General features: G+C 37.6%; 2 protein-coding genes across 2 annotated transcripts; both read left to right on the top strand.

Annotated features, from left to right (window-relative positions):
- The first annotated feature begins 5,129 nt into the window (after positions 1-5,129).
- Positions 5,130-6,397, top strand: LOC128196151 (uncharacterized). Its single transcript, XM_052876098.1, has 2 exons — positions 5,130-5,439; positions 5,508-6,397. The coding sequence occupies exons 1-2, from the start codon at positions 5,130-5,132 to the stop codon at positions 6,395-6,397; spliced, it is 1,200 nt and encodes a 399-aa protein (XP_052732058.1).
- A 14,972-nt stretch (positions 6,398-21,369) lies between these two features.
- LOC128196150 (uncharacterized) lies at positions 21,370-22,637 on the top strand. Its single transcript, XM_052876097.1, has 2 exons — positions 21,370-21,679; positions 21,748-22,637. Exons 1-2 carry the CDS (start codon positions 21,370-21,372, stop codon positions 22,635-22,637), a joined length of 1,200 nt encoding a protein of 399 aa, XP_052732057.1.
- Positions 22,638-27,512: the final 4,875 nt, after the last annotated feature.

Below are 27,512 nucleotides of genomic sequence, written 5' to 3'. Positions count from 1 at the left end.
TCAGTTAATCACTTTCTTTTCCTAGCCGCCCACTAAGTTTTCCAACCATACTTTCATTTCTCCTCTTCCACCAATTAACTTAATCCTTCACAAAAAGCCTGAATCAGATCAACAGGAAGCAATCGAAGCTGACAGATACCATCTAATTTTATATATACCATTTGAGGTATCACATGGAGAACAGTTTACAAATTTCTACCTTTACCAATCCTCCAATCACAGCTACCGACACTCTCACCTCTTACTGTGTTAAAGCCTACATAATTCACAAGAGAGGGGGAGGAAGAAAAACACAGCTACTGGGGAGACCCATCATTCTACACTCTGACCAATCTTCATCCTAACCCATAAACATCTCTCGGCCATCCTTACAGCCGACACTTATGAGCCAATGAAACCCGCCGACAATTTGCGTTCTTTTGCCAATTTAAGCAGAGGGAAATCTATCAATCGGGGCATACCCACGGCTACTTGAGGCCATCATCATCCGACTCTCATCATTTTCCAACCTCTATTCCCCTCCATCAACCTAACATCGTCACCTTCATTTTACCTCACGGCCATTTCCCCAATCTTCATCATCTTAATATCATCTTCATCCATATACCACCTCCAGCATCATCTCTTCATCCTTACCCCTTATCCCACAACCATCGGGAACACCCATCATCATTAACCCTCACTTGTAGTACCAAAATCCCCAAAGTCGTTTCCCTGCAAGTAAAGAGAATTAATCCAAACACCCAAATCAATACACAAATCAATACACAGAGCAGAACTAATCCAGTGTTTACCCCTCCCTGGGTTACCAATTTCGAAACAAAGAAGAGAAGGAGGGAGGAAGCAATGATGCTGGCCGGATCGGGGCGGCGTGATGTGGTGGCTGGTCCAGAGAGGCAGTGACTCGGTGGTCATTTGCGGCGTGGTAGCTGGATCGGAGAAGCAGTGGCGCGCCAGACTGAATCGAAGAAGCGACGACCCCGGCTTGGTGGTTGCAGCAGCTGACGCAGCGGATGGCCGGCATCGTTGGTGGCTGCGAGAGCGTGTCCAGATCGCGGTACAGCGAGCAGCGGAAGAGGAGAGCTTTCGCCTCCATCGGCAATGGCTCCGACAACGAACGTCGTCATGGACCGTGGCTCGCGGCTGCCGTTCGGGCGGAAGTTTGGTTGTACGTGGAGGAGCTCAGCTACCTTTGGATTCAAATGAAGAGGAAATGAGACTTTGGTCTCGTTTAGCACAAATGGGAGGAGGTGGCAGCACCCCTTGGGCCAGATCCACATAAACAACAAAATAAAAAAATAATAACAAAAAAAATATAAAATGAAATTGAAACAAAACAAAAAAAAGTATTTTCCTCCTTCACGCACCCCGTCATTTTCATTTTCATACCTCCATTTCATTTGGCTTAAGCCCATTCTTGCTAACAAAAATAAAAAAGAAAGAAGAATTGGGCTCACACATTTCAGGATACACCACCAGTTTCATCCTTTCACTCCTAACAGATACAAAAGTTGGAAAGAGCGATTTTGGCCCAAACTAAGGGGGCTCCAATTTTACTCCGCACGCAACACTGGTTTTCATCTATGCACTCCTATTCTTGTTGGTTTGATTCTCTCGCTTTATTTTTAAGCCTTTATTTCTTTATTTTTATTACTTGTTTGATTGTTAGTTTTTTTTACTGTATGTAACCCTTTGTATGATACCTCACTTGTATATTGTATCTTATATTTTGTCAGATTTGTTCATAAAAAAAAATTAAAAAAAGTAAAAATAAAAATAAAACAAAAGACAAAAAGAAAAATACAAAATTAAAAGATAAATTAAAAATTACAAAAATATGTTTTAAAGGTTTAGGCACATGTGTGATCGCACGCATCGTCCTTGTGCCAAAAACTTTTTCTCTTTCTTCAAAAAATACCAAAAATACGTTTCAAAGGTTTAAGCACATGTGTGATCGTACGCATCGTCCTTGTGCTAAAAAAACCTTTTCTCTTTCTTCAAAAAATGCCAAAAAAATATGTTTCAAAGGTTTAGGCACATGTGTGATCGTACGCATCGTCCTTGTGCTAAAAACCTTTTCCTTTTTTCAAAATCCCAAAAATATGTTTTAAAGGTTTAGACACATGTGTGATCGCACGCATCGTCCTTGTGCCCAAAACCTTTTCTCTTTCTTCAAAAAACGTCAAAAATACGTTTCAAAGGTTTAGGCACATGTGTGATCGCACGCATCGTCCTTGTGCTAAAAACCTTTTCATTCTCCTAAATAAAAAATACAAAAAATATAAAATCTTCAAAAACTAAAAAAACATCTATTTTTCAAACTACAAACAATATCGCCTTGCAGAACTACGTGATCCTTGATTCTCCATCAAAAGTGGAGATACGTAGGAGCAAGGCCAGTCCTTGTCAGGCTCATTCTCCCAAAAATCCAAATTATCCATAACAAGTTCTCAAACAAATTTCCAAACAAACATCTCAAACAGTTTTCAAATGAACTACGGAACCCTGATTTCTCATTCTGAATGAGAATACGTAGGAGCAAGGTCGATCCTTGTCGGGCCCAAAAAACTAAAAAATATTGTTTGTTTCTTTAGAGTTTTATTTTAAGGGGAAGTTAAATACTTTGAAAACCACATCCACATTCGCACATTTAGTTAAAGGTACTGCCTTAGGGCAGGCGTTGTAGGGTGCTAATACCTTCCCTACACGTAACCGACTCCCGAACCAAGAATCTGGTTCAATTTGACCATGCCTTATCATTTTATGGTTTTTTTCCGTAGTTTTCCAGAATAAACTATGGTGGCGACTCCAAAATCTCTTTTCAATATTTATTCTTTTTTATTGGATCGTCGTCCCGTCGCGATTCCGGTTGCGACAGATGGCGACTCCACTGGGGACGTGAGGAGAGTCAGGCCATTTAATTAGATGTGCGAATTCAATGTGGTTTTTCTTTGTGTTCTTCTTCCCTTTTTTTTTCTTTATCCTTATTTGATATTTGTCATAATTGTATGTGTGTTTGTTTTGATTATATTGAACCCTAGGGTAGAAAAACATGTTATATCTGCCTGGGAATTTTCTGGTTGTTTTGCAGGTGAGGGTTTGGGGTGTACAATTGCATTCTCCCTTCACACACACACAATATGCATATCGTGAGTGGGGCCCTATACCCGGGTCTGAGCGCAACTTAGAAATAGAGGGGTTGTGTAGCGGTGTCATTTGGGACATACTTCCTGTTTGGCTATCGTGAGAACCCCAGCCAGAGTCTGTTCTCTTCATTTGGGTCTCCACATCTAGTTGATTACTTTGAATGTTGTGGAGAAACAGTGAAAAGAGCCATAGCTCTGGTGGCCTGATTTAAGCATTAGGGAGCTATCCTTGTGAGTGCATATATTTGGCCTTAGAACTTCAGTCATCCAACCTTTGATAAGGCACAAAAGGGAGAAATGTGTATTCTTATAACCCTCATGTTTGCTTAATAAAAATCACGCACCTTGTACATATCACCATATCTCTTTATCTTTTTTTTTTCTTTCTTTCTTTTGCTTTTTCCTTTTTCTTCGCTCATTGTTTTTCTTCATAGTCTTGTCACATTTTGTGGATTCTAGTCAAAAATTATAAAGTTGTGATTAAGGCCCTTAAGCTAAAAATGGAAATTAACATGGAATTTGAGTCAAGGGGTATAAGAATTTGGTGAGTTTGTCAGAGGGGAAGAATTTGGGAAAATATTAAATGCAAGTCTTGAGGCCAAAGCTCTATACAACTAAATCGGGCAATATACCCATGTCCCGTCCTGGCTGAAGTTTATGGGACCCTTAATCGTTGTTACGAACTTAAAGAGGGAAAGATGTTATGTTGTCTACCAGTGGTGTATTTGTGGTTCATTTCTCGTGAGACTGGAGACGCCTTAAATTCCCTGTACCCCATGGACGAATTATTGTAGTATGTAATCGATTACAAGGACATTGTAAACGATTACCCGAGAGAAAATTGGATTTTGTACAAAAAGTCCATCACAGGTACTCAGTCAGGTGAACATGGGTCACCATTGGAAAAAGAAGTGACTTTTAGGCACTTTTGCGCTTGTCTTAGGCTGTTCCTTGTGAATTACATGTGAAAAGAGCAAATGAATGAGCGCAACTTTGTGCAAGTTTAAACGAAGAACAAGATAAATGGTGTGTCCCTTGGCAGCATAAATCAGACTACATATCATTGCAGGAGGTATCCTAATGTACCCCTCATGGGTATTAGGTGGTGTATTAATTGCAATCATATGTTAGCGCAAAAAATAATTTGAGTATCCTGAGAGGATCGCTAACGCCTGCATCTCTCGCCACATTGCAGATCATATGAGGCATGAATCTTTTGCTGAAATATTTCATCAAGTTAAAGACACTCGGGGAAATGTTGTTCGCTTCAAAGAAAGGCCCAAGGTCATGGACTGTTAGTGGAAGTTTCCCTTAGCCAATGAATCACATAAAGGGTTAAGACAGTCAAGTTGTAATTCAGATTAATTTCCCCTACCCAACTTGTGAGAAGAAATTTCAAAATGATGAGCAGTGGATAGAAGCAGCAGTGACAAAACTAGAAGGAATGTTGGCGTCAACTAAAAAAAGGGGACATAAAAGATTGATGAGTCAGATGAAGGAATATGTCGTTGAAGAAGGACAAGTTACGAAGAGTTGGAAGAGAAGTCTCTCACAATTATCTTTCCTCATCAATTAAGTCATTGAAAATGTTCCTAGGCTATTAGCTGATGCTGGGTCTGTAATGTCAATCATCAACCCGCCTAAGGGGATTGAAACATTCCTCAATTGCTGCAAGAAACTGATCAGACAAATGAAGAATGTGATGACTAAAGCCTGCGATGGTTGACCAAGAATTCCTATGTCTCGCATTTTGGAGATTTCTGAATGATGAATCGCCTTATTGACTCTGTTTCGTGTTAATTTCCAAAATTATACCGGGGCAAATATTTTCACAGCTTTGTAGTTTCTGACTAGAGAATTTGAACTATGTTTTCTTTTCTTTTCTTTTTTATTTTTATTTTTCTTTTTTCTTAATTTGTTTCACAAAAAAAATACAGCTAAGCATCTAAGACACCCTAAAGGACACGAACCAGTGGCAAAATCATGGAGAACCAAGTAGAAGTTCAAGAGGGAATGAAGGCCGATATCCGACAGCTGAAGGAACAAATGAGACAGGTCCTAAAGACCCTGGATGCCTTACAAAGTCCTGGATGTTTATGCACACAACGATCACAACAAGGAGTTCCAGAAGCACAAACTTTCCCTTCCTATGGTCTTCCCCCGAATTATACTCCACCCTCAGGAGTGGACTCGAGACATCTTGACACTCAAAAGGCCGAAGGTAATGCAGCTGAAGTAGAAGACGAGCCTGGGGCAACCACTTTTACAATTCCTAGGCAGACGATCCAACTAGGTATTGAGAGCATGATAATGAAAAAGAACCTGAGACGAAGTCTCCATCTTGTGTCATTACACCAGCAGATTTTAAGGACGATAAGAGCAGATTAGAAGTCCTTGAGAAGAGGTTGAGAGCCATAGAGGGTGAAGGAAGTTTTGAATTTGGAGATGCTAAAAAACTATGTTTGGTTCCTGACGTGGTGATACCTCCAAAGTTCATGTTGCCAGAGTTTGAGAAATATCGGGGAAATACTTGCCCGAGGGGCCACATAAGCATGTACTGCAGGAAAATGGCAGCTTATGCCCACGATGAAAAACTTTTGATTCACTTCTTCCAAGAAAGTTTAATTGACGAAACTCTAACTTGGTACATGCGCTTAGATACTACTCACATCTACTCATGGAAGCATCTGGTTGAGACATTCCTAAGGCAGTATGGATATGATAAAGATTTGACACCTGACAGAGCACAATTGCAGAACATGGTGAAGAAAGAATCTGAATCATTCAGAGAATATGCCCAAAGGTGGAGAGAGATAGATGCTCAAGTAGAACCGAGTCTGAACGACAAGGAGATGACTACCACGTTTTCGAGTACTCTGCAACCACCATTTTATGAGCACATGTTAAGCATCTCAGTCTCCTCAAGTTTTACTGACATAGTAGTAATTGGAGAGAGGGTTGAGAGTGGCATAAGAAATGGAAAATTTGCACTAGGCCCAGAGCTAGTAGCAAGTTTAAATGAGTATGATCCTAGACGTGAGAAAGGCAAAGAACGAAGAGCTAATTCACATTTTATTGCCTGTCCTCAAATGTCGCATTCCTATGGGTCTAGTCGAGCAACTGAACGAAGAAATTACAATCGTGATGAGAAGGGCGTCAACTTCACTCCTATCCCCATGACCTATACAGAGCTACTACCAGATCTTCTCCGCAGAAACCTCATAAAGATTTGTCCAACTAGGCCTATATGACCTCCGTATCCAAGGAGCTATGACATAAATGCCAGGTGTGATTATCATGGAGGGACGTGTGGACATTCAACTGAAGCATGCAAGGCTCTAAAACGTAAAGTGCAATCTTTGATTGATTCAGGATGTTTAAAGTTTGAAGAAAGTTAATCCAGCACTGTGGCAAGACGTAAGTTCACCTCTACAAATGCCATGGACGAGTGAAGATGACTCTCGGATTATTTGGGAAAGCATAAGTTATTGTAAAAGTCGGAACTGATGTTGTTTTGCTCGAGCTTTAATGAGGTTTATGCTCATTGATGTCACGCTTTCATCCATGAACTGTTAATGTAAACTTTCATTACTTGGTATCTCCAAGGTTTACTGGAAATCGTATCCTAATAGGGTGTCAAAAAAAAAAATTAATAACAAAAAAAAAATTGAAGAAATCCTGAGTCATTTGTCTTCTTGCAGATTGTCAAACTCTTGTTTTTCGAAAATAGAAAAAAATAATCAAAGGCAAAGTTACAGTGTCATACTCTTCCGAGGTCAAATGTCTAATAAACAATAACAATTTGATGCTTTCTCTCGAGACGTTTGTGCGCATGGTGCTTGAAAAATATCACCCTTCAAAAATAGAAGATTCCTCCCAACAATATTGCCAATGCCCTAGGTAACAAAGTAAACCTTCACCCCGGGGCAAATTGGTTTGGCCAGAAGTTTTCTCGCTTGCGCTAGTAGGTTGATCCTTAAACCCATTGAAAAAAAAAGGGGAGAATAGGTCACTTAGATTCAGAAACCCGAAAGGGTGATATAAAAAAAAAGGGGGGGAGGGGGAGGTGAGAGATGAAAATGAATAATGTCTCAGGAAGAGAGGATTTCCTTGCCAACTAGCCTAAAGCATACAAAAATATCGAACCCATTTGGGGCCATCCTTTTAGCCTTCCCTTTTTCATACCCACTACTTCTTCCAAACAGAGCCCCATGCAAAAAAAAATAATAATAAAAAAAACTGGGGCAGCTTTGATCTTACTTGAGTTTTTGTACAAATTATCATGGATTCATCATCATATTCATTATACCAAATCGGGGAAACGTTTTAGGTACCTCGTGTTTCGCTTCGGCACTCGTCTACTTTACAGAACGTATGAGGTGACATTAGCGTGACTATCCCGTTTTCTCCCAAACCATTCTAACAACTCCCATTTTTCACTTGCGAGTCTCTTCAAGCATGCGTACGTTGATGTCTCGGGAGAAAAATTCAAAATGTAATCCCAAAGTTAGACCTCGGATATGTTACATTCCTCACTTTTCTAAGCTTTGAAAATAATTACTAATTTGATGACTGCAAGTAAGATAATTAACTCGAAAAAAAAAGGAAGTCGTTTTTGAAAGCTTTTACTTGAGTCCGATTTCATTGCACAAAAACAAATTTTCAAAAAAAAAGGGAGTCATCAAAATTTCAATTTGTTCAAATTGTTTTACGAGTTCATTGTTCCTCTCTTCCCATTTCTGCTTTGTCTCATATGCATAATGATTTCAAAATTTTGTTTTTCATGCTCATGATGTTCGCTTTGGATCTCATTTCATTCGAAGTCTTTTTTCCATATTTTCTTTGTAAATAATTTATTTTCTGTTGAACCCGGTTTTCCATTATTTAGTTTAAATTAGAAATTTTTGTTTATACTGAAAAAAAAAAAACCATAAAAATCTAATTTCATTTCATCATCGGAGCAGGAAATTACAGTAAAGGTCGGATACACTCATGCGATCTTGGCATCATGATAAATAAAATAAAAATGCATAAAAAAGAAAAAAAACAGATATAACAAAGAAGTGCAAAGTCACAAATTCAAATAAAAAACAAAAATAAAGCAGATAACAAAAGCAAATAAAAGATTGTTCAGGGTTCGATCACTGGTGATCGTTAATATTACAGACCATGAAAATATAAAAATAAAATCAAAAGGAAATTCAGCGAAAAAATTCCCGAGCTGGTTGCGGTGGTCTGAGGGAGAGCTCCGTCGAGGGAGCTCTGGTCCGGAATGTGAGAAGCATGGGTGGAGGGATTTGTCGTTCGTCCCTATCGTCGTCAATGATGATCGGAACGGGGAACAAGTCCAGCAGCCTTGGCGCCCTCATGATCACCCAGTCGTATTCTTTCCAAAAAAAATAAAACAAAAAATTTGTCAATATTAAGATGAAGAGGGAAATTTTCAAAAAAATAGGGGGTGGAGGAGATCAGGATGCTTACCATACATGTATAGCGGCAGTTGTGAAAACTGAGTGCCAGTGGGGTCTATCTCCGCTTGCCAGCGCCTGACCCGATTGCCGTGGTTGTTAAACCAGCAGTGCACATTGTATTCACTGGCTTCTCCGAAAGCCCTTAGTCGAGATGCAATCTCAACGACTTGAGCTCTGCTAGGATGTGTGACCCCGTAATTGTAGATGTGGGTCATCATTCTGACCTGATCGTCAGTAGGTCGCCACCGCTGACTGGTGTACCTCTCCATCTCCATCTCGCTCATCTTTCCTCTCTAAGTTTTCTGAAACAAAACAAAATATATAAAAAATAAAAAGAACAAGAACATAACAAAAGCATAAAACAAAAAGTTTTTTTCAGTGTTTTCTTTATGTGTTTTTGTTTCCTTTTAAGTTTATCTTGTCCGGTCGGTCTTTGTTATTTCAGTGTCTGGTCTCGGATCTGTTTCACGGTCCTTGCAAGAGGGTCCTAAACGGATCTATGTCCTTTTGTCCTTGTCCATTTGTCCATGTCCGGTTCATACAATTAAAATTCTCTTTTTAAGTTTTCTGTTTTTATGGGGTACGTGGCGTTGTTCTACCCGATTGTCTCTGCCATACCTTCAATCGAAGGGAGATAAACGTCTGGTTTCCAGCCTATATACCCCTTAAGTTTAAGACAGTTGTGTTTTTAAGTGTTTTAAGTTTTTAAATTTTAAAAAAAAAAAGAGGAAGAAAGAAGACTCAGAAAGAAAAGCAAAGAAGAGCAAGACGGAAATAAAAGCAGACAAAGCAGAAAGCAGAAGAAAATAAAGAGCTTGCAGGAAAGGAAAGCAGAAAAGAAAAAACAAAAAAAGGAACAAGAAAGGAAGGCAGATGCAGAAAGCTAGAGAGTAAAAAATAAACCAGAAATCGTAAAGGAAAAGAAAAACGAAAAAAACAGAGAAAGAAAGATCGAAAGAACAGAAAAGCAGAGAAGGAAGGATGGAAGGAAGGAAAACAAAAAGGAAAAACTTAAAGGAAATAAAGAAGATCGAAGAGCTCAGAGGACTTACCTGGAAGTGGAAGGCACACGGAAGCTCCTCGGAAGGCACGGACGCTGTGGAAGGCGGGGACGGAGGAGCCTCGCAGAAGTCCAGACACTCAAGGAAGAGAGAGGAGAGAGAGAAGAGGGAGAAAGAGAAGGATAGAGAGAGAGAGCGAAATCAGAAAATGTCGCTCGACCCCGAAGGGATACCTGTTTTATAGCTGAGCAAATCCATTGTGGCTACAGTTCCGGTCGCTGCAACCGTCTGGTGTCGGTCTGATTGCTTTCTGAGTTCAAAAAAAAAATTTTGAAAATCTGAAAACGGGTATGGTTTTGTTGGGTCGATCCGGCCCAATTCAAGACTTCTTAGATGATCCGATTTCACCAAAAAAAAATAATAAAACAAAAAAATCAAAAATATGATAAATGGAAAATTTTCAAAAAAATAATAATTGGAGTGTTGTAAAATTTGAAGTGTTCAAAATTGTTTTTCATTTGCTTGATAAAGGACATTTTTCAGGTTCATTGGGCCTCATTACCATGTTAGCCTTCTTTGAACCCAATTCTTTCTGAAATATAAATTTGAGTGAAGAATTGTTTTGGCATGTTTGTAATTTCACATCACACCATTTTGTTTGATTTTTATTCCTTCTTCTTCTGCATTTTGAATAAATCTAAAAAGAAATAAAGAAAAAAAAGGGAACAGAGCTTGAGCTCATTAAGCCCAATGGCCTTCGTGGTTTTTCTCTCAGAGTCTACTTCTTTTGAAAATATGTCAAAAATATTTTGTTTTCACATTTTTGCTGTTGAATGATGTTTAGTACATTTGTTCAAATTGTCCTGTGTGATTTTCTTTGAATTTTTTTTAAAAAAAAATCTGAGAATGAAAGATGAACAGTTTTTGAGCCCATTAGGCCCTTTGTCATATGTGGTTTCTCTTGAACCAGTGCATCTGAATTTCTGAAAAAATAAAAGATGCATGTTTATGTAGATTTTGTGTTTTCATTTCATAATTTCCCTTTTCATTTGTGTGAACAAGTATTTGTGCAAAAAAAAAATAAAAAATAATGGAATTCAGACCTTTGTCTGAAGATTTTGTCATGGTTGTAAAAGAGGAATAGTGTTGGGCCCATTGAGTCTAGTGGTGTTGCAAATTTGTCTTTACTCCAATCTTGTGAAATCCTTTCATAACACAAAATTAAAAAGAATGAATTTCTTTTAGCTTGTTCCGTAAACTTTGAAAAAAAAATGTTTTCTTGGTCATCTTCTTGTGTCAAGTTCACACGGCTCAGGTCATCTGATCCATTGGGTCAATGTGTCTGGTAAGTCCAACTTCCTTTTGTTACTTCTCCTCAGGTTTTCAAACGTTTTTTGGCCCAACTCGGCCCATTACATGCATATTTCAAATTAATTTCTATTTCTAAAAGATAAAAAACACAAAAACTTTTTTCTAATATGTTTAATGTTTTTTTACATTATGTAAATGAATAAAACAAAAAAAAACATTTTTATTTTTCAAACGTTTTTTCTAAATCAAGTTTTCTCATATCAATTTTTGCATTGCTCACCAAGCCTAGTTTCCGCACTGGTTCCCAAGCTCATTTTCCACATTAGCCCAGAAAGTTCATTTTCCATACTGGCCTGCAAAGCCCAGTTCCCATGCTGACCCGCAAGGCCCAGTTTCCACAATGGCCGAAAAATATCAATTTCCACAATAGCTCTCAAAGCCCATTTCCCATACTGGCTTGCAAAGCCCAGCTTCCATGCTGACCCGCAAGGCCCAGTTTCCATTGGCCAAGAAATCCCAATTTCCCCAATGGCTCACAAAGCCTATTTCCCATATCGGCCCGCAAGGTCCAGTTTCTAGGCTGGTCCGTAAAGCCCAATTTTCAAAAAAAAAATACAAAAACAAAAATAATAAAAAAATCTGTTTTTCAACTAGCATCATCATTTTCATTTCATATTACTTTTCTTCATGCATAAAACCAAAAAAAAAATACGCAAAAGTTGAGTCAATTATTTTCGATGCAAATCATCCATTTTATGAGATTTAAAAAAAAAATAAGTATAATGGATGTCATAATCTCCTGGAATCAAATGATCAAATCACATATTCTTAAGAGATATTTGTGTGTGCATCGCTTGAAAACATCATCCTTTAGCCCTCACTATACCAAGAGATTGGCCCAATCATGTCCTTGAGCCCAAATAATAAACACCAAGTTTTACTCCGGAGCAGATTTTCCGTTACCTCCACTGCTTTCATTTGGGAGATCCTGGAATCCGTAAAAAAAAATGAAAAAAATGAAAAAGAATGAAAAATGACTCTGTTGAGATCATTTAGTCTTTGTCTCTTAATTAATCTTTTGAAAATAAAACAACCAAAATTTGAAATGATGTGTGGCCATTTTTCTCCATCCAAAAAAAAAAACAAACAAAAATATATCCTTTGATACCAAATTTGAGCCAATAAGAAATTTTCTTTTCAAAATTTTACCCAAACAAGAGTTACCATCACAGTAGAAGTCGACTCAAATTGCAAGAAGAACACACTTAGTGATCAAATGAAGAGAATTCAGCAAAAGCAAAGCAAAAATTGAAAAGAGTCACAAAGTGATGACAAACAAAGAGTGAAGTTTGCAAATTAGCAAGGGAAGTCAAAACAGATTTGACAAATAGTTGATACAAGTGTAGATGGTAACTCCTGTTTTTCAAAAGTACCCACAAACATTTATTTGGGCCTTTATATCCTTTCCTTCAATACCCCTTAGCCCAAGCCACATTACAAGCCCAATAAAAGTCCACACAGATTGAATAATGGTTGCTTAAATTTTCATAAAGCTTAATTTTGAGGCAAGACAAAATGACTAACAATGCAATTAAAAAAATGATGAAAAAAAGAAAAATGTCCTCGGAAGAAGGGAACTCCCTGTTAATCAAGATTATACAAAGGAAAATCAAGCCAATTGGGGCAATCTTTTCAAGCCAATCCTTTCCATATTCATCACAAATTCATGAACACATTCAAATCCCATTCAAACTCTTCCCCCAATTCCCAAACTAGGGGACAATTTTGGGCAACTTTATTTCATGTGTTTTGGCCCTTCCAAGATATGGTCAACTTTGTTAGTCTCACATTTGTTGCATCTGTATATTCAAAGTTCGTACCAAGACCGAGGCATCCCTTGTTGGGCCTCTCAGATTTGTCTGCACTGAAACTCATGGATCCACCCTCAAAACAGGGGCAGACACTTTAGGGCTTTGTATGATTTTGAGTCCATCTTATCATTCGTAAACCCAGAGTGGGGGGAAACTTCTTTTTGAACCTCGCTTAATTGACTCATACCCAAAACCAAGGCGTGTCTTTCATATGCTTCGGCCCATTTAGAGTATTGAGCAACTTTGTTAAATCTCAAACTTTTTTCATCTGAATATTCAAAGTTCATACAAAGACTGGGGCATCCCTTGTTGGGCCTTGCATGATCTTGGTTCGCCCCGAACTTCAAAGTCTAAAACCACCAAAATTGGGGCAATTTGCAAATCACACATGATATTTTCACTCCCTGATTCCTGACTTATTCCCTCTCATTTCAGATACATGTGTCCATACCAATACTTCTACCATGTTCCAGAGCAGCTTCTGGGTATCTACTACCTCACATTGGCCTTTGTAGCCGTTTTAAGGAGTAAGAGGCTCAAGTAGCCATCCCGGTACTCTCCAAATCCTTCCAATCATCCTCCACATATTTTTCCAACCCCTGATATCAAGCATGTACACACTAGTATCTCGTCAAGAAATGCATAGCACACAAGCTTCATTTTGAACAATTGACTTTAGAATTGGACATCCATTGAAAGGAAATTGGAGATCTAGATCATCATAAATTGGATGATTTTAAAGGAAACAAATTGACTCTAAAAAAAATGTCATAGTTTCATAATCTACCCATACATCATGTACATATTTTCATCAAACTTTGAATTTGCCTCCATGTATATTCATCAAATTTCCTTCCTTCAAAAAGACAAAAATATTCAACATGCATCAAAGTTTTCTCCTCCAATTTCAAAATTACGTACTTTCACCAAATTTTCTTCTTTCAAAAAAAGACAAAAAATCAACATTCATCAAAGTTTTCTTCTCTAAATTTCAAAATTTTCATCAACCAAGTTTCTCTTGCATATCAAGATTCCATATACTTGTACAAAAATGCAACACCTTGTTTCTTAATTTCAAAATTTTCAAAGAAAAAAAAATCAAAAATCAAAATCAAAAATCAAAAAATTTTCTCAAAATTTCAACCAATTCCAATTTTCAAATTCAAAGCAATCAAACATTTTTCCCTCTACCATTTTATCTCGGTCATCTGCAAGAAAATGGTCGAAAACACTTTCCAGTTTTATTTTATCTCGGCCATCTGCAAGATAATGGTCGGACGCACTTTTCAATTTTGTTTTATCTCGGCCATCTGCTAGATAATGGTCGAGCGCACTTTTTCAATTCCATTTTATCTCGGCCATCTGCTAGATAATGGTCGAAAGCACTTTTCTCTTTTTTATCTCGGCCTTCTGCAAGATAATGGTCGAAAGCAATTTCAGTTTTATCTCGGCCATCTGCTAGATAATGGTCGAAAGCACTTTTCTTTTGTTTTATCTCGGCCATCTGCAAGATAATGGTCGAGTGCACTTTTCTTTTAGTTTTATCTCGGCCATCTGCTAGATAATGGTCGAAAGCACTTTTCTCTTGTTTTATCTCGGCCATCTGCAAGATAATGGTCGAGCGCACTTTTCAGTTTTGTTTTATCTCGGCCATCTGCTAGATAATGGTCGAAAGCACTTTTCTCTTGTTTTATCTCGGCCATCTGCTAGATAATGGTCGAGCGCACTTTTCAGTTTTGTTTTATCTCGGCCATCTGCTAGATAATGGTCGAGCGTACTTTTCTTTTGTTTTATCTCGGCCATCTGCTAGATAATGGTCGAGCGCACTTTTTTGTTTTGTTTTATCTCGGCCATCTGCAAGATAATGATCGAAAGCACTTTCAGTTTAATTTTTTTTTTTCTTGGCCATCTGCAAGATAATGGTCGAGTGCACTTTTCTCTTGTTTTATTTTGGCCATCTGCAAGATAATGGTCGAAAACACTTTTTCAGTTCCATTTTATCTCGGCCATCTGCAAGATAATGGTCGAAAGCAGTTTTCAGTTTTATTTTGTCTCGACCCTCTGCATGGCAATGGTCAGGTACATATTTTAATTTTTTCAAACGACCCTCTGCATGGCAATGGTCGAACCCAATCAAATTCAAATTTCTCATTCATTTAATCTTGTTCATTTTATTTGAAAAAAAAAACAAAAAAATTTTAATTAATTCAAAAAAAATGAAAAATTCCCTGTTTGTTCCTGATTCTTTTTCATTGAAAATTCTCTGTTTTTCCTTGTGTATTTTGAAATCCGAACGAAATTAATATTTCTATCTTTACTTATCTTTTACTCTGATAATATGAAAACTTTGTTTATCATATGATCTAGTAAAATCTAAGTAAAGAGGGGCAACACTCAATTTCGTCCGGATTGATTAATAAATTTACTTTCAAAAAAAAAATTAAAAAAATATATTTCCTCATTCACTGCATCTGTAGCATTAGTGGACCCTCCACGAGGTTGTTACACCTCAATCTCTCATTTACCGTGCACTTTATTGAAATCTTATTGTTGTTTCTTTTCGTCTATTTCATTTTGAGACCCGAACAAAATTAGTGTTTCTATCTTTACTTATCTTTTACTACGATAATATGTAAATAGTAAATTTTCATATCATCCAGTAAAATCTAAGTAAAGAGGGGCAGCTGTTAACACCCAATTTTGTCCTGGTAATTTTTAATAAAAAATATATACTTCTTTCCTTTTTATGATGTTTACTTCATTTTATTTCACTTGGTTTTATCGATTATTATGTTTGAATTGATTTTATTTTGATGAGATTTTATTTTATATGATTTAATTTTATTTTGTTAGATCTTATATGATTTTATTTTATTTGGTTTTATGTGATTTTTTTTTAATTATATTTTATGTTATGTTGTTTAATTGGGTCTAATTTTATTTAATTTTATTTGTATTTTTATGTGATCTTAGATTTTTTTTTTACGTTTTTTCTTTATTTATGGAATGATTTGATTTGATATTTATTTTGTGGATAGCATGTAATTTTATTTGATTTGGTTTAATGCGGTTTAATTTTATTTGATTTGTTTCAAATTTACTTTATTTGATTTTGTCTTCCTTATTTGGATTTATTTCATGTAATTTTATTGTATGTGATTTCATGTGATCTTGTTTCTGTTATTTGTTTTTAGTTTTAGTTAATTTTGTTTGTTTTAAAACTTACTTTATTTTATGATTTTTATTTCTATTTTAGTTTTATTTATCTTAATTTGTTTTATTTATGGAATTAGTTGATTTTGATTAATATGATTTAATTTGGTAGTGATTTTATTTGAATTAAGATTCCAATGTGTCTTCTGTTGATAATCTTCCTATTGCACCTTTAGACATTGCTCCTTTCCAATTATTCTCCAACGTGCCAGCCATTCATTGTTCTCTTCAGTTAATCACTTTCTTTTCCTAGCCGCCCACTAAGTTTTCCAACCATACTTTCATTTCTCCTCTTCCACCAATTAACTTAATCCTTCACAAAAAGCCTGAATCAGATCAACAGGAAGCAATCGAAGCTGACAGATACCATCTAATTTTATATATACCATTTGAGGTATCACATGGAGAACAGTTTACAAATTTCTACCTTTACCAATCCTCCAATCACAGCTACCGACACTCTCACCTCTTACTGTGTTAAAGCCTACATAATTCACAAGAGAGGGGGAGGAAGAAAAACACAGCTACTGGGGAGACCCATCATTCTACACTCTGACCAATCTTCATCCTAACCCATAAACATCTCTCGGCCATCCTTACAGCCGACACTTATGAGCCAATGAAACCCGCCGACAATTTGCGTTCTTTTGCCAATTTAAGCAGAGGGAAATCTATCAATCGGGGCATACCCACGGCTACTTGAGGCCATCATCATCCGACTCTCATCATTTTCCAACCTCTATTCCCCTCCATCAACCTAACATCGTCACCTTCATTTTACCTCACGGCCATTTCCCCAATCTTCATCATCTTAATATCATCTTCATCCATATACCACCTCCAGCATCATCTCTTCATCCTTACCCCTTATCCCACAACCATCGGGAACACCCATCATCATTAACCCTCACTTGTAGTACCAAAATCCCCAAAGTCGTTTCCCTGCAAGTAAAGAGAATTAATCCAAACACCCAAATCAATACACAAATCAATACACAGAGCAGAACTAATCCAGTGTTTACCCCTCCCTGGGTTACCAATTTCGAAACAAAGAAGAGAAGGAGGGAGGAAGCAATGATGCTGGCCGGATCGGGGCGGCGTGATGTGGTGGCTGGTCCAGAGAGGCAGTGACTCGGTGGTCATTTGCGGCGTGGTAGCTGGATCGGAGAAGCAGTGGCGCGCCAGACTGAATCGAAGAAGCGACGACCCCGGCTTGGTGGTTGCAGCAGCTGACGCAGCGGATGGCCGGCATCGTTGGTGGCTGCGAGAGCGTGTCCAGATCGCGGTACAGCGAGCAGCGGAAGAGGAGAGCTTTCGCCTCCATCGGCAATGGCTCCGACAACGAACGTCGTCATGGACCGTGGCTCGCGGCTGCCGTTCGGGCGGAAGTTTGGTTGTACGTGGAGGAGCTCAGCTACCTTTGGATTCAAATGAAGAGGAAATGAGACTTTGGTCTCGTTTAGCACAAATGGGAGGAGGTGGCAGCACCCCTTGGGCCAAATCCACATAAACAACAAAATAAAAAAATAATAACAAAAAAAATATAAAATGAAATTGAAACAAAACAAAAAAAAGTATTTTCCTCCTTCACGCACCCCGTCATTTTCATTTTCATACCTCCATTTCATTTGGCTTAAGCCCATTCTTGCTAACAAAAATAAAAAAGAAAGAAGAATTGGGCTCACACATTTCAGGATACACCACCAGTTTCATCCTTTCACTCCTAACAGATACAAAAGTTGGAAAGAGCGATTTTGGCCCAAACTAAGGGGGCTCCAATTTTACTCCGCACGCAACACTGGTTTTCATCTATGCACTCCTATTCTTGTTGGTTTGATTCTCTCGCTTTATTTTTAAGCCTTTATTTCTTTATTTTTATTACTTGTTTGATTGTTAGTTTTTTTTACTGTATGTAACCCTTTGTATGATACCTCACTTGTATATTGTATCTTATATTTTGTCAGATTTGTTCATAAAAAAAAATTAAAAAAAGTAAAAATAAAAATAAAACAAAAGACAAAAAGAAAAATACAAAATTAAAAGATAAATTAAAAATTACAAAAATATGTTTTAAAGGTTTAGGCACATGTGTGATCGCACGCATCGTCCTTGTGCCAAAAACTTTTTCTCTTTCTTCAAAAAATACCAAAAATACGTTTCAAAGGTTTAAGCACATGTGTGATCGTACGCATCGTCCTTGTGCTAAAAAAACCTTTTCTCTTTCTTCAAAAAATGCCAAAAAAATATGTTTCAAAGGTTTAGGCACATGTGTGATCGTACGCATCGTCCTTGTGCTAAAAACCTTTTCCTTTTTTCAAAATCCCAAAAATATGTTTTAAAGGTTTAGACACATGTGTGATCGCACGCATCGTCCTTGTGCCCAAAACCTTTTCTCTTTCTTCAAAAAACGTCAAAAATACGTTTCAAAGGTTTAGGCACATGTGTGATCGCACGCATCGTCCTTGTGCTAAAAACCTTTTCATTCTCCTAAATAAAAAATACAAAAAATATAAAATCTTCAAAAACTAAAAAAACATCTATTTTTCAAACTACAAACAATATCGCCTTGCAGAACTACGTGATCCTTGATTCTCCATCAAAAGTGGAGATACGTAGGAGCAAGGCCAGTCCTTGTCAGGCTCATTCTCCCAAAAATCCAAATTATCCATAACAAGTTCTCAAACAAATTTCCAAACAAACATCTCAAACAGTTTTCAAATGAACTACGGAACCCTGATTTCTCATTCTGAATGAGAATACGTAGGAGCAAGGTCGATCCTTGTCGGGCCCAAAAAACTAAAAAATATTGTTTGTTTCTTTAGAGTTTTATTTTAAGGGGAAGTTAAATACTTTGAAAACCACATCCACATTCGCACATTTAGTTAAAGGTACTGCCTTAGGGCAGGCGTTGTAGGGTGCTAATACCTTCCCTACACGTAACCGACTCCCGAACCAAGAATCTGGTTCAATTTGACCATGCCTTATCATTTTATGGTTTTTTTCCGTAGTTTTCCAGAATAAACTATGGTGGCGACTCCAAAATCTCTTTTCAATATTTATTCTTTTTTATTGGATCGTCGTCCCGTCGCGATTCCGGTTGCGACAGATGGCGACTCCACTGGGGACGTGAGGAGAGTCAGGCCATTTAATTAGATGTGCGAATTCAATGTGGTTTTTCTTTGTGTTCTTCTTCCCTTTTTTTTCTTTATCCTTATTTGATATTTGTCATAATTGTATGTGTGTTTGTTTTGATTATATTGAACCCTAGGGTAGAAAAACATGTTATATCTGCCTGGGAATTTTCTGGTTGTTTTGCAGGTGAGGGTTTGGGGTGTACAATTGCATTCTCCCTTCACACACACACAATATGCATATCGTGAGTGGGGCCCTATACCCGGGTCTGAGCGCAACTTAGAAATAGAGGGGTTGTGTAGCGGTGTCATTTGGGACATACTTCCTGTTTGGCTATCGTGAGAACCCCAGCCAGAGTCTGTTCTCTTCATTTGGGTCTCCACATCTAGTTGATTACTTTGAATGTTGTGGAGAAACAGTGAAAAGAGCCATAGCTCTGGTGGCCTGATTTAAGCATTAGGGAGCTATCCTTGTGAGTGCATATATTTGGCCTTAGAACTTCAGTCATCCAACCTTTGATAAGGCACAAAAGGGAGAAATGTGTATTCTTATAACCCTCATGTTTGCTTAATAAAAATCACGCACCTTGTACATATCATCATATCTCTTTATCTTTTTTTTTTCTTTCTTTCTTTTGCTTTTTCCTTTTTCTTCGCTCATTGTTTTTCTTCATAGTCTTGTCACATTTTGTGGATTCTAGTCAAAAATTATAAAGTTGTGATTAAGGCCCTTAAGCTAAAAATGGAAATTAACATGGAATTTGAGTCAAGGGGTATAAGAATTTGGTGAGTTTGTCAGAGGGGAAGAATTTGGGAAAATATTAAATGCAAGTCTTGAGGCCAAAGCTCTATACAACTAAATCGGGCAATATACCCATGTCCCGTCCTGGCTGAAGTTTATGGGACCCTTAATCGTTGTTACGAACTTAAAGAGGGAAAGATGTTATGTTGTCTACCAGTGGTGTATTTGTGGTTCATTTCTCGTGAGACTGGAGACGCCTTAAATTCCCTGTACCCCATGGACGAATTATTGTAGTATGTAATCGATTACAAGGACATTGTAAACGATTACCCGAGAGAAAATTGGATTTTGTACAAAAAGTCCATCACAGGTACTCAGTCAGGTGAACATGGGTCACCATTGGAAAAAGAAGTGACTTTTAGGCACTTTTGCGCTTGTCTTAGGCTGTTCCTTGTGAATTACATGTGAAAAGAGCAAATGAATGAGCGCAACTTTGTGCAAGTTTAAACGAAGAACAAGATAAATGGTGTGTCCCTTGGCAGCATAAATCAGACTACATATCATTGCAGGAGGTATCCTAATGTACCCCTCATGGGTATTAGGTGGTGTATTAATTGCAATCCTATGTTAGCGCAAAAAATAATTTGAGTATCCTGAGAGGATCGCTAACGCCTGCATCTCTCGCCACATTGCAGATCATATGAGGCATGAATCTTTTGCTGAAATATTTCATCAAGTTAAAGACACTCGGGGAAATGTTGTTCGCTTCAAAGAAAGGCCCAAGGTCATGGACTGTTAGTGGAAGTTTCCCTTAGCCAATGAATCACATAAAGGGTTAAGACAGTCAAGTTGTAATTCAGATTAATTTCCCCTACCCAACTTGTGAGAAGAAATTTCAAAATGATGAGCAGTGGATAGAAGCAGCAGTGACAAAACTAGAAGGAATGTTGGCGTCAACTAAAAAAAGGGGACATAAAAGATTGATGAGTCAGATGAAGGAATATGTCGTTGAAGAAGGACAAGTTACGAAGAGTTGGAAGAGAAGTCTCTCACAATTATCTTTCCTCATCAATTAAGTCATTGAAAATGTTCCTAGGCTATTAGCTGATGCTGGGTCTGTAATGTCAATCATCAACCCGCCTAAGGGGATTGAAACATTCCTCAATTGCTGCAAGAAACTGATCAGACAAATGAAGAATGTGATGACTAAAGCCTGCGATGGTTGACCAAGAATTCCTATGTCTCGCATTTTGGAGATTTCTGAATGATGAATCGCCTTATTGACTCTGTTTCGTGTTAATTTCCAAAATTATACCGGGGCAAATATTTTCACAGCTTTGTAGTTTCTGACTAGAGAATTTGAACTATGTTTTCTTTTCTTTTCTTTTTTATTTTTATTTTTCTTTTTTCTTAATTTGTTTCACAAAAAAAATACAGCTAAGCATCTAAGACACCCTAAAGGACACGAACCAGTGGCAAAATCATGGAGAACCAAGTAGAAGTTCAAGAGGGAATGAAGGCCGATATCCGACAGCTGAAGGAACAAATGAGACAGGTCCTAAAGACCCTGGATGCCTTACAAAGTCCTGGATGTTTATGCACACAACGATCACAACAAGGAGTTCCAGAAGCACAAACTTTCCCTTCCTATGGTCTTCCCCCGAATTATACTCCACCCTCAGGAGTGGACTCGAGACATCTTGACACTCAAAAGGCCGAAGGTAATGCAGCTGAAGTAGAAGACGAGCCTGGGGCAACCACTTTTACAATTCCTAGGCAGACGATCCAACTAGGTATTGAGAGCATGATAATGAAAAAGAACCTGAGACGAAGTCTCCATCTTGTGTCATTACACCAGCAGATTTTAAGGACGATAAGAGCAGATTAGAAGTCCCTGAGAAGAGGTTGAGAGCCATAGAGGGTGAAGGAAGTTTTGAATTTGGAGATGCTAAAAAACTATGTTTGGTTCCTGACGTGGTGATACCTCCAAAGTTCATGTTGCCAGAGTTTGAGAAATATCGGGGAAATACTTGCCCGAGGGGCCACATAAGCATGTACTGCAGGAAAATGGCAGCTTATGCCCACGATGAAAAACTTTTGATTCACTTCTTCCAAGAAAGTTTAATTGACGAAACTCTAACTTGGTACATGCGCTTAGATACTACTCACATCTACTCATGGAAGCATCTGGTTGAGACATTCCTAAGGCAGTATGGATATGATAAAGATTTGACACCTGACAGAGCACAATTGCAGAACATGGTGAAGAAAGAATCTGAATCATTCAGAGAATATGCCCAAAGGTGGAGAGAGATAGATGCTCAAGTAGAACCGAGTCTGAACGACAAGGAGATGACTACCACGTTTTCGAGTACTCTGCAACCACCATTTTATGAGCACATGTTAAGCATCTCAGTCTCCTCAAGTTTTACTGACATAGTAGTAATTGGAGAGAGGGTTGAGAGTGGCATAAGAAATGGAAAATTTGCACTAGGCCCAGAGCTAGTAGCAAGTTTAAATGAGTATGATCCTAGACGTGAGAAAGGCAAAGAACGAAGAGCTAATTCACATTTTATTGCCTGTCCTCAAATGTCGCATTCCTATGGGTCTAGTCGAGCAACTGAACGAAGAAATTACAATCGTGATGAGAAGGGCGTCAACTTCACTCCTATCCCCATGACCTATACAGAGCTACTACCAGATCTTCTCCGCAGAAACCTCATAAAGATTTGTCCAACTAGGCCTATATGACCTCCGTATCCAAGGAGCTATGACATAAATGCCAGGTGTGATTATCATGGAGGGACGTGTGGACATTCAACTGAAGCATGCAAGGCTCTAAAACGTAAAGTGCAATCTTTGATTGATTCAGGATGTTTAAAGTTTGAAGAAAGTTAATCCAGCACTGTGGCAAGACGTAAGTTCACCTCTACAAATGCCATGGACGAGTGAAGATGACTCTCGGATTATTTGGGAAAGCATAAGTTATTGTAAAAGTCGGAACTGATGTTGTTTTGCTCGAGCTTTAATGAGGTTTATGCTCATTGATGTCACGCTTTCATCCATGAACTGTTAATGTAAACTTTCATTACTTGGTATCTCCAAGGTTTACTGGAAATCGTATCCTAATAGGGTGTCAAAAAAAAAATTAATAACAAAAAAAAAATTGAAGAAATCCTGAGTCATTTGTCTTCTTGCAGATTGTCAAACTCTTGTTTTTCGAAAATAGAAAAAAATAATCAAAGGCAAAGTTACAGTGTCATACTCTTCCGAGGTCAAATGTCTAATAAACAATAACAATTTGATGCTTTCTCTCGAGACGTTTGTGCGCATGGTGCTTGAAAAATATCACCCTTCAAAAATAGAAGATTCCTCCCAACAATATTGCCAATGCCCTAGGTAACAAAGTAAACCTTCACCCCGGGGCAAATTGGTTTGGCCAGAAGTTTTCTCGCTTGCGCTAGTAGGTTGATCCTTAAACCCATTGAAAAAAAAAGGGGAGAATAGGTCACTTAGATTCAGAAACCCGAAAGGGTGATATAAAAAAAAAGGGGGGAGGGGGAGGTGAGAGATGAAAATGAATAATGTCTCAGGAAGAGAGGATTTCCTTGCCAACTAGCCTGAAGCATACAAAAATATCGAACCCATTTGGGGCCATCCTTTTAGCCTTCCCTTTTTCATACCCACTACTTCTTCCAAACAGAGCCCCATGCAAAAAAAAATAATAATAAAAAAAACTGGGGCAGCTTTGATCTTACTTGAGTTTTTGTACAAATTATCATGGATTCATCATCATATTCATTATACCAAATCGGGGAAACGTTTTAGGTACCTCGTGTTTCGCTTCGGCACTCGTCTACTTTACAGAACGTATGAGGTGACATTAGCGTGACTATCCCGTTTTCTCCCAAACCATTCTAACAACTCCCATTTTTCACTTGCGAGTCTCTTCAAGCATGCGTACGTTGATGTCTCGGGAGAAAAATTCAAAATGTAATCCCAAAGTTAGACCTCGGATATGTTACATTCCTCACTTTTCTAAGCTTTGAAAATAATTACTAATTTGATGACTGCAAGTAAGATAATTAACTCGAAAAAAAAAGGAAGTCGTTTTTGAAAGCTTTTACTTGAGTCCGATTTCATTGCACAAAAACAAATTTTCAAAAAAAAAGGGAGTCATCAAAATTTCAATTTGTTCAAATTGTTTTACGAGTTCATTGTTCCTCTCTTCCCATTTCTGCTTTGTCTCATATGCATAATGATTTCAAAATTTTGTTTTTCATGCTCATGATGTTCGCTTTGGATCTCATTTCATTCGAAGTCTTTTTTCCATATTTTCTTTGTAAATAATTTATTTTCTGTTGAACCCGGTTTTCCATTATTTAGTTTAAATTAGAAATTTTTGTTTAGACTGAAAAAAAAAAAACCATAAAAATCTAATTTCATTTCATCATCGGAGCAGGAAATTACAGTAAAGGTCGGATACACTCATGCGATCTTGGCATCATGATAAATAAAATAAAAATGCATAAAAAAGAAAAAAAACAGATATAACAAAGAAGTGCAAAGTCACAAATTCAAATAAAAAACAAAAATAAAGCAGATAACAAAAGCAAATAAAAGATTGTTCAGGGTTCGATCACTGGTGATCGTTAATATTACAGACCATGAAAATATAAAAATAAAATCAAAAGGAAATTCAGCGAAAAAATTCCCGAGCTGGTTGCGGTGGTCTGAGGGAGAGCTCCGTCGAGGGAGCTCTGGTCCGGAATGTGAGAAGCATGGGTGGAGGGATTTGTCGTTCGTCCCTATCGTCGTCAATGATGATCGGAACGGGGAACAAGTCCAGCAGCCTTGGCGCCCTCATGATCACCCAGTCGTATTCTTTCCAAAAAAAATAAAACAAAAAATTTGTCAATATTAAGATGAAGAGGGAAATTTTCAAAAAAATAGGGGGTGGAGGAGATCAGGATGCTTACCATACATGTATAGCGGCAGTTGTGAAAACTGAGTGCCAGTGGGGTCTATCTCCGCTTGCCAGCGCCTGACCCGATTGCCGTGGTTGTTAAACCAGCAGTGCACATTGTATTCACTGGCTTCTCCGAAAGCCCTTAGTCGAGATGCAATCTCAACGACTTGAGCTCTGCTAGGATGTGTGACCCCGTAATTGTAGATGTGGGTCATCATTCTGACCTGATCGTCAGTAGGTCGCCACCGCTGACTGGTGTACCTCTCCATCTCCATCTCGCTCATCTTTCCTCTCTAAGTTTTCTGAAACAAAACAAAATATATAAAAAATAAAAAGAACAAGAACATAACAAAAGCATAAAACAAAAAGTTTTTTTCAGTGTTTTCTTTATGTGTTTTTGTTTCCTTTTAAGTTTATCTTGTCCGGTCGGTCTTTGTTATTTCAGTGTCTGGTCTCGGATCTGTTTCACGGTCCTTGCAAGAGGGTCCTAAACGGATCTATGTCCTTTTGTCCTTGTCCATTTGTCCATGTCCGGTTCATACAATTAAAATTCTCTTTTTAAGTTTTCTGTTTTTATGGGGTACGTGGCGTTGTTCTACCCGATTGTCTCTGCCATACCTTCAATCGAAGGGAGATAAACGTCTGGTTTCCAGCCTATATACCCCTTAAGTTTAAGACAGTTGTGTTTTTAAGTGTTTTAAGTTTTTAAATTTTAAAAAAAAAAAGAGGAAGAAAGAAGACTCAGAAAGAAAAGCAAAGAAGAGCAAGACGGAAATAAAAGCAGACAAAGCAGAAAGCAGAAGAAAATAAAGAGCTTGCAGGAAAGGAAAGCAGAAAAGAAAAAACAAAAAAAGGAACAAGAAAGGAAGGCAGATGCAGAAAGCTAGAGAGTAAAAAATAAACCAGAAATCGTAAAGGAAAAGAAAAACGAAAAAAACAGAGAAAGAAAGATCGAAAGAACAGAAAAGCAGAGAAGGAAGGATGGAAGGAAGGAAAACAAAAAGGAAAAACTTAAAGGAAATAAAGAAGATCGAAGAGCTCAGAGGACTTACCTGGAAGTGGAAGGCACACGGAAGCTCCTCGGAAGGCACGGACGCTGTGGAAGGCGGGGACGGAGGAGCCTCGCAGAAGTCCAGACACTCAAGGAAGAGAGAGGAGAGAGAGAAGAGGGAGAAAGAGAAGGATAGAGAGAGAGAGCGAAATCAGAAAATGTCGCTCGACCCCGAAGGGATACCTGTTTTATAGCTGAGCAAATCCATTGTGGCTACAGTTCCGGTCGCTGCAACCGTCTGGTGTCGGTCTGATTGCTTTCTGAGTTCAAAAAAAAAATTTTGAAAATCTGAAAACGGGTATGGTTTTGTTGGGTCGATCCGGCCCAATTCAAGACTTCTTAGATGATCCGATTTCACCAAAAAAAAATAATAAAACAAAAAAATCAAAAATATGATAAATGGAAAATTTTCAAAAAAATAATAATTGGAGTGTTGTAAAATTTGAAGTGTTCAAAATTGTTTTTCATTTGCTTGATAAAGGACATTTTTCAGGTTCATTGGGCCTCATTACCATGTTAGCCTTCTTTGAACCCAATTCTTTCTGAAATATAAATTTGAGTGAAGAATTGTTTTGGCATGTTTGTAATTTCACATCACACCATTTTGTTTGATTTTTATTCCTTCTTCTTCTGCATTTTGAATAAATCTAAAAAGAAATAAAGAAAAAAAAGGGAACAGAGCTTGAGCTCATTAAGCCCAATGGCCTTCGTGGTTTTTCTCTCAGAGTCTACTTCTTTTGAAAATATGTCAAAAATATTTTGTTTTCACATTTTTGCTGTTGAATGATGTTTAGTACATTTGTTCAAATTGTCCTGTGTGATTTTCTTTGAATTTTTTTTAAAAAAAAATCTGAGAATGAAAGATGAACAGTTTTTGAGCCCATTAGGCCCTTTGTCATATGTGGTTTCTCTTGAACCAGTGCATCTGAATTTCTGAAAAAATAAAAGATGCATGTTTATGTAGATTTTGTGTTTTCATTTCATAATTTCCCTTTTCATTTGTGTGAACAAGTATTTGTGCAAAAAAAAAATAAAAAATAATGGAATTCAGACCTTTGTCTGAAGATTTTGTCATGGTTGTAAAAGAGGAATAGTGTTGGGCCCATTGAGTCTAGTGGTGTTGCAAATTTGTCTTTACTCCAATCTTGTGAAATCCTTTCATAACACAAAATTAAAAAGAATGAATTTCTTTTAGCTTGTTCCGTAAACTTTGAAAAAAAAATGTTTTCTTGGTCATCTTCTTGTGTCAAGTTCACACGGCTCAGGTCATCTGATCCATTGGGTCAATGTGTCTGGTAAGTCCAACTTCCTTTTGTTACTTCTCCTCAGGTTTTCAAACGTTTTTTGGCCCAACTCGGCCCATTACATGCATATTTCAAATTAATTTCTATTTCTAAAAGATAAAAAACACAAAAACTTTTTTCTAATATGTTTAATGTTTTTTTACATTATGTAAATGAATAAAACAAAAAAAAACATTTTTATTTTTCAAACGTTTTTTCTAAATCAAGTTTTCTCATATCAATTTTTGCATTGCTCACCAAGCCTAGTTTCCGCACTGGTTCCCAAGCTCATTTTCCACATTAGCCCAGAAAGTTCATTTTCC

The sequence above is a fragment of the Vigna angularis genome, chromosome 4, assembly GCF_016808095.1.
Source record: "Vigna angularis cultivar LongXiaoDou No.4 chromosome 4, ASM1680809v1, whole genome shotgun sequence".
Taxonomy (NCBI): Eukaryota; Viridiplantae; Streptophyta; class Magnoliopsida; order Fabales; family Fabaceae; genus Vigna; species Vigna angularis.
Note: the sequence above shows the minus strand (reverse complement) of the source record. Positions and strands in the feature narration are given on the sequence as shown.